The sequence below is a fragment of the Typopeltis vanoorti genome, chromosome 17 (genome assembly GCF_054136105.1).
Source record: "Typopeltis vanoorti isolate ZY-2024b chromosome 17, IOZ_Tvanoo_1.0, whole genome shotgun sequence".
Taxonomy (NCBI): Eukaryota; Metazoa; Arthropoda; class Arachnida; order Uropygi; family Thelyphonidae; genus Typopeltis; species Typopeltis vanoorti.
In genome coordinates, this window is record NC_143565.1 from 30,274,378 (window position 1) to 30,293,577 (window position 19,200).

General features: G+C 34.1%; 1 protein-coding gene across 3 annotated transcripts in view; it reads left to right on the forward strand.

Moving 5' to 3' along the window:
* LOC150097258 (uncharacterized) overlaps window positions 1–10,597 on the forward strand; it is a 195,583-nt gene extending 184,986 nt beyond the window's left edge. For all 3 annotated transcript variants that reach the window (XM_090407101.1, XM_090407100.1, XM_090407102.1), the window contains exons 19-20: window positions 6,696–6,814; window positions 10,490–10,597. In XM_090407101.1, the coding sequence (XP_090263227.1) occupies window positions 6,696–6,814; window positions 10,490–10,579 (209 nt within the window). In that variant the 3' untranslated portion in view covers window positions 10,580–10,597. The remainder of the gene's footprint in view (window positions 1–6,695; window positions 6,815–10,489) is intronic.
* Window positions 10,598–19,200: the final 8,603 nt, after the last annotated feature.

The following is a 19,200-nucleotide window of genomic DNA, read 5'->3' on the forward strand; positions in this document are numbered from 1 at the left end:
CTTTGCCGTTTCTTGTCATATCCCTATTTCCTTCATTTTGAAGGTTGACAAAAATATCACACTCACGATCCGAAATACGCTTCAATTCCTCATTCTCCCTACATTTTCTACACACATTCAATCCTTTATCATCATCTAACCACACTCCGACCGCACTCCGCAAAGCGTACATTTCACAGCTAGTACACTGACTCATTTCTTTTATGCTACCGTTCTTTGATAACGATGGCGAACCTTCATTACTGGCCGCCATTTTCCTACGCACAGGTGCCATATTTATCCGTAACGTGTTTTGTCAAATTAAATGTTATAACACACCAAAAATAGACGCACTAAAATACGCAAGGCAAATAAAACAAAACTACACAATATTAAGTAATTTGTATCGATAACTGAAAATGATACTTATCTTATCTGGAGCTTGCACGAACACTACTCATTACGAATTCATCTAGCGGCGACTTCCGACATAGATTATGTTATAAAACACTTTAGTACACTAACCACGTTAATAAAGCTCTAATAATATACCAAAATTAAACACTTAAGTCCATTAAATTGAATCCAAAACACCAATAAATCAGCAAAAAACACAAATCTCTCAGGAGCTCCCCGATAGCACGACCGTTCACCAGCTAGCCTCGACACCAGGACCAAATATTATTACATTTACTTGCCAGAATCTGTTAATTTTGTTAGAAATGTCTAAATCTTCATTGGAACTTAATTTATAACCTGAATAATTAAAATTCTACATTATTGAATTATTTTATTATCTATTACTGTTTTAATTTGAATGGCCATTTTTCCTTCGAATACTATAATTTTAGGTTTTTCTGAGAGATTGGCATATTACATTATTTCATCATCATCATTATAATGGTAATTACGGGTATAGACCATATTGGTCTGTTCCATTCTCATTATCCATCCAATATCCTTTTTTTTTTTTTTTTTTGAGGTCTACTGAATTTAATAATAAAATAATGTACTTATTGTTATAATTACATTATTTTATTATTAAATTCAGTTTATATATAGCTTTTTTTTGCAAAGTGCCCTCAGTTATTCCAAATATCGCTTGGTCTCATCTGCAAAGAATAAGGTATCCAAGATAAAATTGTTTTCTATATGAATTCCTTCTTTGTTGGTTAACCTCCATTCTTTGATTATTTCTTTCATATATATTCCAAATAATATTGGGGAAAGGTGCCATCCTTGCCTAAGACCACCTATTACTTCAAATGTTTTGGTTTTGTTCTCACCTCTTTTTATGCTTATTGTTTTCTCATATAGGCTGCACAGTGGTTTTAATAAATTTATAAACAAGCGTTTTTTTTTTTTTAATATATCAAAGAGTTCATATCTGACTATCTTGTCAAAAGCTTTTAAATCTATGAATACCAGATGCATTTTTAAATTAAATTCTCTTTTCTCAGTTAGTAGTTTGAGGCTGAGTATAGGATAGCAATGAGTAGTAGTAATGAATGTTGATTAATAGCATTGAAGTTAATGGATGAATGAATGAAAGCCTGATATAGAGAATAATTAAGACATGCTGTAGAAAGTTCTTTTTTGAAGAGGTAACTGTGCTGAATCCATAGAAAAATTGACTAGAATTACTGATTGCTATTTTGCTGAACATGGAATTACCGATACTAGCGAAAGATCCTCTGGGATGATGTTAGATTATTGCACTGTGCTCCCACAAATTTGAACATCTTTTTAAAGAAAGCGCTGAGGTCTTTCTCCACCACCCAAGCCTCAACCACAATGAATGGACTGTATGACAAATTATCAATAATTCTTAGTGTTTTTAAATTTAGTTATACAAACATATACACCCTTATATGATATCCTAAGTATGCATAATAATGTCTCAATCACTCTATTCATTCTACCTCCAAGAAAACAAACCCTGTGCATCCTCTTGTTAACCACACCTCTAATAATCAAATCCCTGTACTATGCCACACACAAGTCATTTGTTACCTGTTTCATATTGCCATCACTCATTTTGGCTTCTTCACTCATCTTTGCTAAAATTTTCTTCATTTTACTTCATGTACTTTTCATATCTTGCCATGATTTGCACTCTGTTTCTCACATCATTCTTTGCTTGCTTTCTTATTATCAGTTACACTCTTTTCTTCACCATCAGTTTCAAATGCTTTCTTCACAACTGCATACTTTTTCTCAGTGTTAATTTCATTTATTATCCATGTTTCCTAGTCTGATTCAAACAAGCCTCATGGTCCATTAACATGTTGCACTTCCTACATACACTCACTCATCTCTCCTATTCAGCCTCTCCACATAAAACATCTTCAAAAGCTCCTCACACATATGTATTACTCTCCCAGCACCATACCATTCTTGAAAAATCCACATAATTCACTTTGTCTTTCTTGCCATCAGTACACAGCGATCTCCCTCTCATTACCATTTTGTCCCAAAGTGCTAAACAAGAAACACAAAATTTAATATAATACTGTCTAAAAAATTTGGCCGAACACTATGTACCAATCACAAAAAATACAGCAACACTAAGCATAAAAATTACACAGTATCATCACACAATAAATATAAAATTATCTTGCTACATCCAATATGTAGATGCTCTACATTTTAAGTTTCTTTTAAGAAACTTAAACTGAAATATTTATATAATTAACTGCAGTTAATTAAATATCTCTCCAGCAATCTTCTAGGTTACCTTTTCCACCTTTGTAAATGTTCTCTGAACTTTAAGTTTCTATCCATCATCATCCTAAGGTCCCTTTCCTCCCTCACTTCCTCCAATACAGTTCCTTCAGTAGAACATGCAGCCTCCAACTGATGTATCCCAAACTTAAACAACCTCCATTCTTTTGCCCATCAGTCCAACTTATTCAAATCCTCCTGAAGGGCTACCACATCTGCACAATTACTAATAACCCTTCCCAACTTCACATCATCTTCAAACAGCTGATGCCCTTGCAGTCCATTAACAATGTCATTGATATAAAGGTTAAACAATAAAGATCCTAATACTCAGCCCTGTGTATCACTACTTGTAACATTCTGCTTCCTCATATATGACTCTCTAATATCTCTCAGGCAGCCAGTAACCTAACATCTAAACCCATGTGCTGTAACTTAAATATCAGCTTATCATGTGACACCCTGCCAAATGCCTTTGTAGAATCGAAAGATTTCTCAGATTTACAGGGTAAATCTTAGAATCATGTCTTTCCAGGATATGGACTAATCAGTACCAACACCATGTTCCAGCATAAAGTGCATAAATAGAGAGAACACAAGAGAAATAAGACTCTATTGTTGACTGATATTTTCATACTTCTTCAGGATAATGGTAAATGGGGTTTGAATTAGTAATGGGTTACCATTTAGTTATGAACGGGATAAAAATTAGTATCACAATGAAAAAAAAAGTTTTTAAAAGAATCAAAATTGAACAATTTTCAAAATTAAACCATAAATTCAGATATATTATTAGTTTCTAACTTTCATTTTATTCTCATGTAAAAAATGAATTGGAAAACCAGAACCAAACCATAAATGCCCAATGGCAATCTGAAGTAAATTTTGTTTCTGCCATCTGCAAATATAGAAAAATCAGAATACTGGGCTCAAGAGAAACTGTCCAAGGTTTCTAGCAAGTAAATCATTTGTCCTTAAAGAATACAGAGAAAAATTGTAAGAAAAGTAAGTACTATGCAAAATTAGTTAGACAAAAGTCATGGAAAGAAAATATAGATAAATCAGTCACTCTAGCAAACTCATAAGACCATAGGAATAGTTTGCTACAGTGAATTTTTTTTTTATATGTGCAGCACTGTGCTTATGGAGCTTTGGTTGGGACACCTTTCAGTAGCTTTGTTTTAATGAAAAAATGCACTATAATAGCGTTTGCTATAATGAGAGTCAACTCTATCCTACAAGTTTGGTGATGAAAAAAAAATTAGGAGAAAACTGGGAGCTATAGCATGAAAAGAGAAATTGAGTGGAAAGGAGACAGATGCTGCTTGGACATCGATCAAGAGCTGTTTAACAGTTTCAGTGTCTGAGAGTGTTCCAAAGGTAGGGCTAATAAGGTAGGAATAAAATTGATGAATGAAGTGGTTAAGCATGAAATCTGGAAGAAGGAACTGTGGAGGCAACATAGGATGAATATTGGTAATAATCATTTGCATGAAGAGTATAAAGCACAGTCTATGAAGCTGACTCAGTTTATAAAGGGACAGCAGAACTGCAGTATGAAGGGAAATTAGCTGTTCAAGCCAAGAAAAATCCTCATGAGTTTTTTTTTTTTTTTTTTTTTGATATGTCACGAGTAGAAGAATGAATGACTGTGACAGGATGTTAGTTGATGAATGGTAGATTGGTAACTGATGCAGAGGATATAGTTGATGTATTCAATGAACAGTTTATCAGTGTATTTTGTGAAGGCAACGTCATGAGAAGCTGGAATGTACAGGGTATGGTGATGGAAGGACTGATAGTGAATAAGGCAGGAGGAGGTATATGAGGAATTCAGTAAACTGAATGTTAATAAGGCAGTAGGCCTTGACAATATATTACTGTTTGTCTTGAAGGAATGCTCTAGGGAATTAACAGCACCATTGGCATGCCTATTTGACAAGTCTTGCAACAGGCAAGTCCTAAAGGAGTGAAGTGGGAAAAATTGTTCCACTTCACGTGGGGGGCAACATAAGACTGCTGTTGCAAATTATACACTAATCTGTTTATCAGTTGTTTTAAGGTGGTAGAGAGATTGGTGAGGAATAGAATTCAAAATTGGGTTGATAATAGCAGCATTTTCCATGGTGGTCAGCATGGGTTTGATAGGAGGAGGTCGTGCTTTAGCAATCTGCTTATGTATTACAACAAGGTGACACGAGGAAATTATATTCTTGTTTAATTCTTTATCTAAGTTTGGCATCTTTAATTTAATTATAACCAAGTGAAAAAACTTTCATCAACAGATGTTGGAAGTTTTCCCACTTGGTTACTATAAATTAAAGATACCAAGAAATTATATAGTTGGTTTAATCCTTTATCCAAGTGTAAGCAAACAAGTTTTTGTGCCTGAACTATTTTCAGGACTGGGGCAACTCGTATAAAGAAGCTAAGACTTCACATCACTTGCCTTAGTAGTCTTTGCTTCTTTATATGAGTTGACCCAGTCCTGAAAATAGTTCAGGTGCAAACGTGTTTGCTTACACTTGGATAAAAGATTAAACCAATTATATAATTTCTTGATATCTTTAATTTATTTCAAGAACAGACTAGTGAGTTGGATAACTGGTAGACTCTCACATAAGTATCAGCAGGTTTTGTATGGAGAAGTGGTATCCCAAAAAGGGAAGGTCACTAGTACAGTGCCACAGGGGTGGTTTTTTGTGGCCATTATTGTTTAACTTGTATGCTAATGACATTATGACTGGCTTAACTGGAGAAAAATCTGGGAGTGATGGTGGACAGAGACTTAAAGTTTAGAGATCACATTGCTAGAATTATAAGAACATCACAGTGAATTATAGCAATAATGAGGAGGTCTTTGGCAGGTGGAAGCAAAGAGGTTATAATTCTAAGGCCTTGATTAGGCTGCATATGGGCTACTGTGTGCAGATTTGGTAACCTGGTTTTCAGGTGGATGAGAATGTCATTGAAGAGGGTCCAGAGAAGGTTCATTAAGTCGATGATGGACTGTATGATATGCTTGAGGGAATTCATCTTGCACAGCCTTATGAATAGGAGAGGGGATGTGATAGATGTATAAGTTGGTGATGGATTTCTACCAGATTAATGTGGAGAAGATTTTTCATAAAGAAGAGGGAGATAAGGGTAGTACAGAGGCCATCTCTGGAAGCTGTGTAAGAAGGGAATGAGGAGCAGGTTCTTTCCATGGAGAGTGATTGGTGAGTGGAATGCATTGCCTAAAAGTATGGTGAGTGAAGTGTGAATGGGTGTGAGACATGGTTGATTGATCTTTTTGCATGAGTGTGTGTGTGGGGGGGGGACCACCTGCAGTGAGTCCTTAGACTCCATAGAGATCTGATGATGATAATAATAATAGACACAGAAGAAGACCAAGATGTAGGTGGATTGATGCAGTTAGAAGTGTCTTTGAAGACTGAAATATAAAATCTAACATTTTCAGAGACCTGACATGTTATCATAATATCCTGAACCCTCAATTCCAATGGAGGTTACATATTAGAAATTCGATGATGGTGGAAATAAAGGGTTTCTGTATGTGTGAGTGCGCGTGTGCTCATATGCGCTTGCAAGTACAAACAAGAGTGCACATATAAGACTTACCCAATCAGGGCATTCACAACTACCCAAACACTGCTGCCCATTGTTTGGGTAGTTGTGAGTGCCCTGATAATGAATGAGTTTAAGGAGAGGTATGATAGGTATTATATGAATAATAGTTAGTGTGGGTCTCCCAAGATGAGTCTTTGGAATCCACTGAGGTATCTGTATTATAATAATAATAATATTCAGGTATGATTTTTAGTTCATAGTTTAAGAAAACATGTATTTGATTATCTGCTTTAGTATAGTGTGATATTAGAATTTAAATACAGCTATTTCATTTTTCTTGTATCAAATATGTATCAGTATGAAATAATCATTTATTCATTAATACAAAATGCCAGTTCTCAATGATAATTTTTTTTTAGCTTTACCTCCAATAATAATAAAGACTCAGCCACAAACTTTATCAGAAGAAAAATCTAGTATTCTCAGCCAAAGAAAGAATGATCCAGGCCTTCTAATTTGGAAGATTACTGCTGCCAAGGTTAATTATAAATAATTGCTAAGTTGCATTTTTATTAATTTTGCTTTGCATGCATGTATGGTAGTGATAATTCATTTTTTCAGTTTATTTTTTCCTCCAGTAGATATATAATTTTATTTCTTGAAAACTGCAGGCAGAAGAAAATTCATAAACTATACACTAATTCTTTCCTTCTGAACTGTTATTCATGTTGGTCTTGAATTTAGTAAAGAATTTTGAGCTGTTTTCAACTTTTTCTAGTTTTGTAACTTAACATTATAACCTTTAAGTGAAGTGTTGGCATAAAGAATAGAAAGAAAAAAAAAACACCAATTGATCAAAGACAGCTACAATCACTAAATTTGCCTGGTATTTACCAAGTGCAGTTTTTAAGACATGTACTCTGTCTTATTATATTAAACTATATATTTGCAGCATTTTATTTATAGATTTATTATGGTAACAAAACCTCCACTTTTCATTGTAAATAACTAACAATTTCATCAGAAAAATGTGTAAACATTTTATACACGTGTGTATAAAATGGCTGTAATAGTTCTATCAACTCTGAGCAGTATTAAATTTCTGTACTGAAATCTAGAGACACAAGTTTGATCCGAAATGTATACATTTGTTAGTGAAGCTTTCCACTAACTAGTTTCAAAAATTCTCCCATATCTCTTTTTCTATCTCACTCTTACAATTTTTCCTCTGCTGTTTATTTCATCACTGCATTCTTTTCACATGTGTATAGTCCTGCAATGCATAATGCTTCTGGTTTCTGCTTTAGTCATGAAGTTAGAAAAAGAGCCACTATTTCGAGTTATCGTCACAGTATTGAAAGCGATAAATCTCACATTTGCAGTGAAATAAATGTTTTATGTATTTTAAACTTATCCAAACATTAAATTATAATCCTCATTTTGGATAGACTAACTTAGAATCAAGTGAATCTTCTATTACATTCACTTTGTTAAAAATTAACACTATATATAAATATAATATATAAACCGTGCACAACTGTATAAAAAAATGTAATTAATTGTGCTTTTCTCACAACATAAATGCAGTAACAACAAACTGATAATTAGAAGAAAAAAAATTCAAGTCTTATACCCCTTATAATTAAATAAAAATGCTGAAGAACATATGTGTACATATACTTTGAGATCATACAAAAATTCTGAACACTTCTAACAATGTATAATATTAATGAAAATGTAGATCAATCATGTGCATCATTTGACACATGAAGCATGATCTATTCATTGTTGTACAAGGTCTTGAGATGGTTATTGGCATAACTGACATCTGATAACTCGCAAAGATGTACGAGAGACTTGTTATGAAGAAAGAGGATAGGATGTATTCCCTGATTTAATTTGCCATGTGATCTTACTGTCTCTTAAAATTCCTTAAATGTTAAAAGATTGTCATCTAGATAAGGCATCGAGGCAGAAGACCAATCCATTTCATGATGTTCTAGGAAAACCTGTGTAGCAAGGCCTTTTTTTTTTCTTTTTTTTTTCCATACTTCACATCTCCTTGGTGACCTTTTTTTTATGAATCTCCAAACTTATATTCCAATCTGTCTGATATAAACTTTGTCACAGATACATGGAATGTTGTATATTTCAGGATGTTTTTAAAAAGAAACAGTGGCTTTTGGAGAACAAAAAAAATGCGAACAGACTTGAGAATCATCTCTGAAAAACCATATCAGAACTTCTTCTGGTCTGTCTACCATAAGCTTTGCCACAGATATGTGGAATCTTGTATATTCCAGGATGTTTTTCAAAATGAACTGTCTTTTGGAGACTGAAGAAATTTTACAGTGTGAACGTGTTTAAAAGGAGTTCTGATATTGACTTATCTTAGAAAATAAGCTATATATATCTTGAAGCTTTTTCAGTGTAAGATAAGGAAATGATACCTTTATAATCTTCTTTTGCTGTCATATGAGTTGGTTTCTTTTCAACAATTTTAGTAACTTTTTCAAGCAGCTGTTGTGAAAAAAATCAGTGAAAAAAAGAGATTAAGTTATTTTTTCTTTTTTGTTTCATCTTTAATTATTCTTGTAGCATAGCTCTTTAAGATTGTGATAATCCCTAATCTTTGCTGTAGATGATGAAAGGAGCTGGCAAGAAGATATCGTTCCATATGAGTTGGCTTCCTATAGCTTCTAAAGATATTCCTCCTTTCTGTTTTATTTATTTATTTTTATTAGAACATCTAAAAATGGAAGTTTATTATTCTCAATATCCAGAGCAAACTTAATTTTAGAGAGAACTTGTTAAGAAAACTAAGTTTCTTCCAGGTTTTCTGGACTATAAGAATAATTATATTCTTGTACTCAAATTATAATTATAAATTATAAAAAATATAATTATAGTAAGAAGAATAATAACTTCAAGAATAATTAACGATGAAATAAAACTGCCTCTTGTTTACAAATAGCCTTGTTATGAACATATTTTATGTGCAACTTTTGTTTTCTCATGCTTGAATAAAGAATGAAAACAAAAATATAAATTCTTAAGTATAATTTACTTTCTTAAGCAGTGGGGGGAAACTTGCTACACCTATCTCTCTCTAATTTGAAGTGAGAAAAATTAACTATTAATGGTGGCTAACCATACACTGATAGCAAGTCTTATTGAAGTTCTTTAAAATAAAACAGATTGCCCATCTGAATGGCTGAGTGAATAGCATCTCTTGTTTGCATCCAACAGGTTGTGGCATGTGAATCCTACCTTGACAGGAAGTTTTGTGTAAGTGTTTAAGTGCTAAATTATTTTTGTTGTTCACTATTGGAACACTAATAGAAAATGTTAATCTGTAATATTATGATAACAAATTAGTAAATGTGTTTATAATCATCACATGATAAAATAATTTTATTAAAAGATTAGTGGATATCTACTTTTAAGTTAATAAGTTTTGAAAGTAATTGAGAATTTACAAGAATACAACCTTCAGTGTGAGAGCAGTCTTGGTATTACATAACTTAAATGACGATAAACCCTGCCCATAGCTCATATATTAATGGTTTTCACTGACCCCAAAAGCTGTTTAAAACTATTAGTTCTCATCAGAAACCAGATAGAAATCTCGTTTGTTTGTTATCAAGTAGGATAACATAAGTGCACTCTTTCTTGTTATGAAAATCATAGCTATTGAACTCTAAAAGTTTTGACCTTGGCAGCGAACGCTATTTCTGTTAACCTTACTTTTAGTAGTTTTCAATCCCAAGATCTTTGAAGGTCTTGGGCTGTTTTCTCAATAGTTATAATTTATAAGCTGATCAAGAGATCATTATTTAGTTGAAAAATACAACTAAAATTTGAAACATGAGATTCTGTGATATAGAGAGGGTTTCAGTTTAAAAAACTTTCCATCAAAAGCATTTATAAAAGCCAAATGTTAAAGACATCTGGGCAGAGCTTACTGTCTTTGGAGTAGGATGGCAATTCTCATATTGAAAGTTATATTCTCCTGTCCTCTGCCACAGTTTCTTTTGAAACTGTGTCAAAGGTAAACCTTATTTTGTCACTTGGCTATTAAAAGAAAGAAGAAGACATGGATATTTATTAGCCTTTCTTTAAATAGCCTTCAGTGTCAAGAACCATTTAGACCCTTTTCTTCATAGTAATATGTTTATTTCATAATGCTGAATTCATTTTTGTATTTATTTAGGATAAGGAATTCTTGAGAGAAGAAGGATCATTTTTAGAGTCACTTAGAAGAGCCACTAATGCTAGCTTTCAGTTGGAAGAGAGAGGATAATAGTTAAAATAAGTGTACAGATTATTTATAGTAAAGATATTAATTAAAAGAAAAACACTGTCTTTCTTTCTTTTTAAGTATATTTAAATATAACTTTTTCCATAGCTTAGTTGGTAATGACAGTGCCCTTTGGTTTGAAAGACTTGAGGTTGAATCCTACTAGGATACACAGAACCTTTTTTAATGACTTTTTCATATGAGACTTTTAACTGGTCTCATATGAAAGTGGCACAGTTCCCTTCCTGGAAATGCAGGGTTTCTAATACCATAATGCAATTGACAATACCGTTAAGGAATATTCCCATTAGGAGTTTTAAAAATTACAGAAGGCTCTCTTTAAAGCCAGGTATAATTCGTTTTTTATGTGGATATCACTCAAAAAAAAAAAAAAATTCAACTTTCACAGTAACAAATTTCCTCATCCGCGACCAACTGCTAAAGTCTTATAAGCACAATGCTGTTCTAAAGGAAATTTGTTATAGCAAATGATCCCCTAACCCAGGGTTTCTCAAACTTTTTCTACGACAGAACACTTCACAAATACTGAATTTTTCACGGAACACCTTGTTTATTTTGTAATGTATTAATTAATAATTAATTGGTAATTTAGCTGATTTTTAGTAATCATTAATAATTGATAATTGATTTAATTAAAGCATCAATTAACTATAATTCAATTAATTTGTCACATATCTTTGACATATCCTATTCTGATCACCAAATATATTTATAATATTATTATAAGTACTTACGAGTGAATGCAGACTTTTTCTGCTGTGTGCTGGTAGTTTTCCCCTCCTTGTGTACATCCTGGAGATCTTTGTAGGCTTGAGGTGGATGACTCTGTTCCGTCACAAACACCTTCAAAAAGAGATTTCTTAGTACCAAAATTAAACAAAAGTGCCTTGTCTCTTATTCATATTAGAATTTAAATCTGTATTCCTATTACTTTTTAAAAAAATCACGGCACTCCGGTTTCAGAACAAGCACTTACACGCTGCAGTACAAACTTGCGAAGAAAGTATTCAGTATTAATAGATTTGAGAACCGGATACAGACTACCTCAATCTTCAATTTCAGTGGGAAAATTTTCTTTACACTTTCTTGCTGATTGGTCACTGACATTTGCAACACAGATGTTATTTCGTTCAGTTTTGAGAACACTCCACCCATTGTTGTAATCGGCTTGCAATTTTTATAATCGGTCATAAACCACTGTTTATGACCGATTCTCTTTCTCAATTGTTGAAAGATTTTGATCTGATTTTGAAAATTAACGATAATTCATGAATATTTCCACATTTAAAAATATGCCGCTTGGTCACTTACATTTGCTACACAGATGTCATTTCCTTCAGTTTTGAGAACAGAGGATATGCCCACCATTGTTAGAATCCGCTTGCAGGCAATTTTTATGACCCATCATAAACAGTGGTATTCCCTTTCCCAAATGCTGAAATGTTTTGATGTGTGCAAATTAATGATACACAGATGATATTAGGAGTTCTGGGTCTGAGCTTTTCGACATATTCACGAATATTATTCTCCTCAGAATATTTATTCATGAAAAATGCTTACAAAACTAAAATGACAAATTCCAGAACTTCTCGCGGAACACCTATTCACCTTCCACGGAACACAGTTTGAGAAACCCTGCCCTAACCTATTCAGTCCCTTACAGGAATTGGATTGCTCTAAGAGTTCACTATAGTATTTTCATACCATGAATGGGCTAAGTTAGATAATCTGGAGACCAAACAAACATTTTCAAGCTACTCCAATAAACTGGGTGGTAATCTTATATTTGATTGGTTTAGGATTTTGGGTCATTGAGATTTAAAGTAATCTTGTAGATTGCTCAGAGTTTTTGGAGAGAGGCACCAACACCTTAACAGTACCTCAATGAAGGTCAAAACCAGTTTGGGTAGTGGCCCTTCCCATAATGCACACATCCCTTCAGATATTATACATGTCTGAAGGGATGTGTGCTTTGCATTATGTAATACTAAGGCAATTAATGAGAAGTCATTAGCCTCTATATACAAGTAGCCTAGTTGTGAAGATACTTTGTTTGCTTACATGTTTATACTTGGATAAAGGATAGTATAATTTCTTGATAAGTTTAATTTAACTGAAGGAAACATTGGAGCAGCTGGACAAAAACTAACCCCATACCCATGTTCTCAAATTGACTAATTCAGTACCTGGGGGGACACAAAGAGCAAATGAAACATGGTGACTAATCACCACTGTCTCCAAAATTAATAACTTAACATGTATAAAACCAACAGTAATAATTTAATGAATTAAAAGTACAAATATTTCGTACTGAAAGTAACAGTACATCATCAGTGTAGAACAAACAGTTAAAGGAATGGAATACAAAGTAAAGAGATCACCAATTAAATTGTTGTGCCGTGCCAGAAGATTAATTAAAATAATATTAAATAATTCTTTAAAGATAATTATTTCATTGATGGTTGCTTAAGATAAGAATCTCCCAAACTTTTGATAGAGAAAGAGATTATCTTAGGCACCCATCAATGAAATAATTATGTTTAAAGAATTGTTTAATATTATTTTAATTAATCTTCTGGCATGCTGTAACAAATTATGACAAATTGAGAAGTTAGAGCAGCCATGACATAAGAATTTTCTGGGGAAAGATGTACAGTCATACCCCAAATTACAAGAATCCGGAGTTACGTGGTTTCTTATATGTATGTATTCCCGTCCTGCTTCACGCCTCACCACTAGTTGTATCATTCAGGCACCAGCCGCATTCGCCGGTGTCACACATGCTGTGAACAAGCACTAACTTGTTTCGTGCGGTCTCCATTCATACACGACTTTTAGTCTACAAACCTTGCGACTGTTTAATGTTATGTTCTTGATAAAAAATTTTATCACATAAAAAATAATAAAGTCGTTCAAAAGAAGCAAGTCCGATTCTTCTACAGCTAGCAAGAAAAGAAAAACATTGACTTTGGAAACAAAATTCAACATTATTAAGGATTTTGAAGGCGGAATGAAAATTTGTGAGCTAGCAAAGAAGTTCGATCTACAGGAATCCACAGTAAGAGCAATCATAAAAGAAAGGTTTACAGATTTTGGAGGACGTAGATTCTAACGAGGAACAAACTGTAGCCACAGGGCAAGAAATAAAAAAATCATTAGCTTGCTATGAAGAAATTTTGTGTGACAAGAAAAAGACATTATGCCGTCAGACGAATCTATTAGATTTTATGAAGACATCGAAATAACTTTCTTTTTTTTATGTATGAAAAACTACAATTACGATTATATTTCTTAAAAAATATAGGTGTTTTTGTAAACCTTTGGTCCCAATTGTATGTTTGTATATATAAATTACATGCAAAATTATATCCCGAGTTACGAGAATTCGACTTAGCCACTTTTTGTTGGTCCCACCTACCGCATAACTTCTGGGTTTTACTGTACTTTGTATTCCCTTCTTTTAACTGTTTGTTCAACACTGATGATGTACTGTTACTTTCAGTACGAAATATTTGTACTTTTAATTCATTAAAATTATTACTGTTGGTTTTATACGTGTTAAGTTATTAAATTATTATGCCACAGGTACCTCTAAAGATCATCATCATCAAATTCTTGCCATGTACCCTCAAGGGATGTACAGGATATGACAGTACTACATGAAAAAAATTACATCATTACTAACTTCCTATCTACAATTTTTTTCAATTCAGTCTGTTACTTGTCAAGACTCCAACATTATCAGATCTTATATTTCTATCGTCTAAGGTGCTTTGTACCGTATCAATCCACCTACATCTTGGTCTTCCTCTGGGTCGTTTTGCTGCCAACCTGGCAGAGAACACTTGTTTTGCTAATCTTTCTTCGCCCATGCTGTTTAAGTGACCATACCACCTGAGATTAGCTCTGCTAATGCATTCCTGGATGCTGACAATGTCAAGTTCTTTCCTAATATCCTCATTTTTAATATGATATTGCCATTGATGCCATCTGTTCATGCCTATAATCTTTCTCAGGACTCTCATATCTGCGATCTCTAGTCTTTGGTCAAGTGTTTTACTTCTGACCCAGCTCTCAGATCCATAAGTTAAAATTGGTTTGAACACTGTCTTGTATACAGCTAATTTAGTGTTCCGACTAATTTCTCTCTTATTCCATATGAATTTATTCAATTGACTTCCTACCATACCAGCTTTGCTGATTCTGTTGTCTGTTTCTATATTTAATTTACCATCTTCAGTAAAAATCATGCCTAAGTAGCTGAAATGTTTCACTTGTTCCACAGGTTCTCCATTCACAACACAGTTGACATTTTCAATGATTCTGCCTATTTTCATTGTCTTTGTCTTTTTATTGCTGACCTCATACCATATCTATTACAACAGCTATTCAATTTAGTCAGAGAATCTTGCAGACTTGTAGCGGATTTATTTAGAAGTATAACATCATCCGCATAAAGCAAAGAGCTGACATTAACATCTCCAATTTTGATATCATGTTTAATACCACTTTCCTTCATAATGTGATCCATATAGATAATGAATAACAGAGGGGATAATGTACATCCTTGTCTCACACCAGATTTAACATTAAACCATCTTCCTGTACTTCCTTCAATTCTAACTGCTGACTTACAACTCAAATAAAGACTAAGTATTGCTTGATATAATGCCCCATTGACACCATATAACTGTAGTGTATTGAATAGCTTCTCTCTTGGCACCTTGTCATATGCCTTTTCCAAATCGACAAAACTTAAATACAGATCTCTGTTATATTCCCATGCTTTCTCGACTATTTGTCGTAAAGTGAAGATCTGATCCTGACAGCCTCTATTTGGCCTGAATTCAGCTTATTCTTCACCAAGCTTTTCTTCCACAATTCTTCTCAACCGTTTCTCAAGTATACTTGCATAGATCTTGCCAGGAACACTCAGTAGGGAAATACCTCTGTAATTCTCACATTCAGTTTTATTTCCCTCTTTATATATGGGTACTATGAGACCTCTACTCCAATCATCGGGAATTCGTCCCTCTGTCCAGGCTTTCTGAACTATGCAGTGCAGCCACTGTAAGACTCTTATACCACCATACTTCAGCATTTCTGGTCGAATATCATCTACCCCTGCTGCCTTTCCATATTTCAAGCCTTTGATGGCTTTTTCTACTTCAAGTATGGATATGCATTCCTGGTCAGTGTTTTTTTACTACTGCGCTGTCATCACTGCTTGTTTCATTTAGCAGTTTTTCAAATTACTCCATACTTCAAGGATATCTTTTTCAGGAACTTTTGATATGCTTTCTTCTTTTCCTTCACTGCCTCTTTAACTTCCTGTGTCCACCAGGGAGTTCTGATTTTTTTATCCTTGCAGATAACCTCACCACATGCCTCTATGGCAGAATCAATCAATGTTTTCTTCAGAGTTTGCCACTGAATCTCCAAGGTTTGATTCCTATTCTCAAACTCTTTCATTTTTTCTTCAATAATCTTTGTGTATTTTAGTCGACAGTTCACATCTGAGAGCTGCTCAACTTTTATTCGCTTTAAAACTTTCTTACATGTTATTCTTTTCAATATGAAATTCAATTTTATCCTGCTCAAGACTAAATAGTGATCACTTCCAATTTCAAATCCTCTATACACTCTGGTGTCCAGCACCAGGGAGAAAACATCACTATCAACAATAACATAGTCAATGAGACTTTTCTTATTCCTTGCCTCTTCTCTCCATGTGAATTTGTGCACATTTTTATGTTGGAACATGGTGTTAATAATAACCAGTCCATGTCCTGAGCAGAAAGCCAACAGATATTTGCCATTATTATTAGCTTTGCTCTTTTCTCCAAATTTTCCCAGTCTCACAATCATTTCCTACTCTGCTATTTAGATCTCCAACAAGGACCAACTTTTCCTTTTTCATTGTGTCAGTTGCTTTTTCTGAAGCCTCACAAAATTCCTCCACTTCTACCTTAGTAGAACCTTCTGTGGGACCATAGGCACAAATAAGTCTCATTGTCCAGTTCCCCATTTTCATATTTGCCCACATTACTCTACTTGAGACTGGCTGCCATTCAAGAAGATTAGCCTCGTATTTTGTGTTGCATACTATGGCTACTCCTTTTCCTTGATTGTCATTGCCTGAATATAACATTTTCTATTTATTGCTCAGAAAGATCTCACCAGTTTTTGTTTTTTTTTGTTTCAGTCACCCCAATTATGTCGATCTGGTACTTATCTAATTCCTCAGCTAGCTCTCAAACCTCTAAAGATTTGTCTCCAAAATGTCACAAAAAATCACTAGTCTCAGAGAGAATAGCTTGTTTATATTCACTCATCTTCTTCCTTTCATTCATTCTCTAAACTTTTTATTATTATTATTTTTTCCATATATATTTATACATAAACACATAACAATATGACCATGTTCAATACTGCCAAATTAGATAACCATTATGCATAGTTTTTATATTAACCCATCCTCCAGCATAAAAATTATTTAATTATTTCTTAAAGTGGCATAAATTCACTGCTTCTATAACCATTAATGAAAATGATTCCACATATTTTCTACCCCCACCCAAAAAAAAAAAAAAAAAGATAAACTTCATATATTTGTTTTCTCTTCATCTTTTATTATTATTATGTCGTCTGGTAGATAAGGACTGTTTCAGCCAAGTGCAACAAACTGCTACTACCTATTTATATATATATATATATATATATATCCTAATTGAATGTGTATATGTATATTAGTTAATTTCCTCATAGATAATTCATCAGATTACACCCTGCCAACTGATTCTTATAATTATCATGATACAATCTCTCTCTCTCTGTACACTTAGTCAATACCCTCTGTTTGCAGGAGGAATGCTCTAGAGTTCGTGGATATGCAGTGAGTTTGAGGGATGAAAGGACTTTTATCAGGTGGATCCTATGTATTTGAATGGATTCGAAGTCAGGTGTCTTGAGAAAGTACTGTTCAGTGAGAGGTCATGGTAGGGAAACTAATATTTAAGGGGGATGCTAGTGATTGTGGGTCCAGGCAACCTGTAGCCATTGGTAAGTGAGAAAGTGATCACATACATGATGCTGAACGTAATTCTCAGGTTCTTTATGTTATTTAGTGTGATAATCAACACAAGGTGTAAGAGAGGTTACGAGAAGGAGATATTGCAGTTCATTTATTCTAATGCCAGAAGAATTTAGAATTAATGGTCAGGATAGTTTGGCATTGGTCTGTTCAGCTTGGACAAAAGTTATAGACATTAGTAAAACTTGATTGAAAGGATGATTTAATCACATGGATAAAATGCAAGGAATATAATTCAGAGAAGACAGAGGGAACAGAATGGAAGGGATTTTGCTAATGATAGCAGAAGAACTGAACACAAAGAGAAGTACATCAGGAAGTCATGGATACAAAGGACAGTACATTTGAGGCTATCTAGTGTGAGATAGAGGCCAGCTGGATGAAATATATAGCTGGTTGTAGCTATACACTGGTGTGTGTGTGGGGGGGGGTTTACAAGGGAGAATGTTAACAATGTGCAATGGCAAATTAGCACAAAGAGTGCAGGTTGGGTAATTAGTATAGGAGGAGGAGGAGACTTCAACTAGGGGGATAGATTGGAAGAGGGAATGATCAGAGAGAGAAAAGGAAATAGAATTTATACGGCTCAGAAATAATCACCTGAGACAGCAAGGAAGGGACAAGAAGTTCCCAAGTGCTAGATCTGGCCATAGCACCAGAAAACTTAGCAGTAACCAATGTAGCCACACTGTATATGCTTGGGGAAAGTGATTATGACAAACTGAGAAGTTAGAGCAGCCATGACATAAGAATTTTCTGCGGAAAGATGTTAGCAGTGCATGGGAGAATGGTCAAGAGATATTTGAAGAATGCAGTATATCCAAACTGGTATACCCAAAGTCAGAAAGAAAAATCAGGTAAGAGTTAGGTGGAATGAGCAGCATCTTTAAGCAAGAGTTGTAGAAAAGAAAAAGATGATCAGCATGCCCATGACCAGTACAAGGCACAGGAAAGAAAGATGATCTGTATAGTAAGAAAGGCCAAAGCTAATTATGGGAGGAAACTAGCTGATGAAGACAAAAGAAATCCTACATAATTATTTTGCTATGTGACAAGTAAAAGAAGGAATGAATGTGAAAGACTTTAAAAAGTACTGATGATGATGATGATGGGGAAGTAACAAAAACAAACCAAATAGTTGAATTACTAAATGATCATTCTGCAAGGATGTACCATCCAAGTGGTGATTTTGCAGTGACAGATGTGACACTGACTGATGGGAAAACAGAGGTAAATAAACTGGGGTGCTGCTAAACCTTAATGCAAACATGGCCATGGGAATGACATACCAGCCTGTGTATTATGAGACGGTGCAAGGGAATTAGCACCTGCTCTGGCCAAATTTAATTTCAGCCTCAGTTTGGAACGTGCCAGGAGAGTAGAAGGGATCAAAATAGTTCCAGTGCATAATCCAAGGCAGAAGTTGCAAATTATAAGCTGATCAGTATCTCAAGCATATGATAGTTGAAGTACTGGAGAATTTCCTGAAAGAGAAATTCAGGATCGGGTT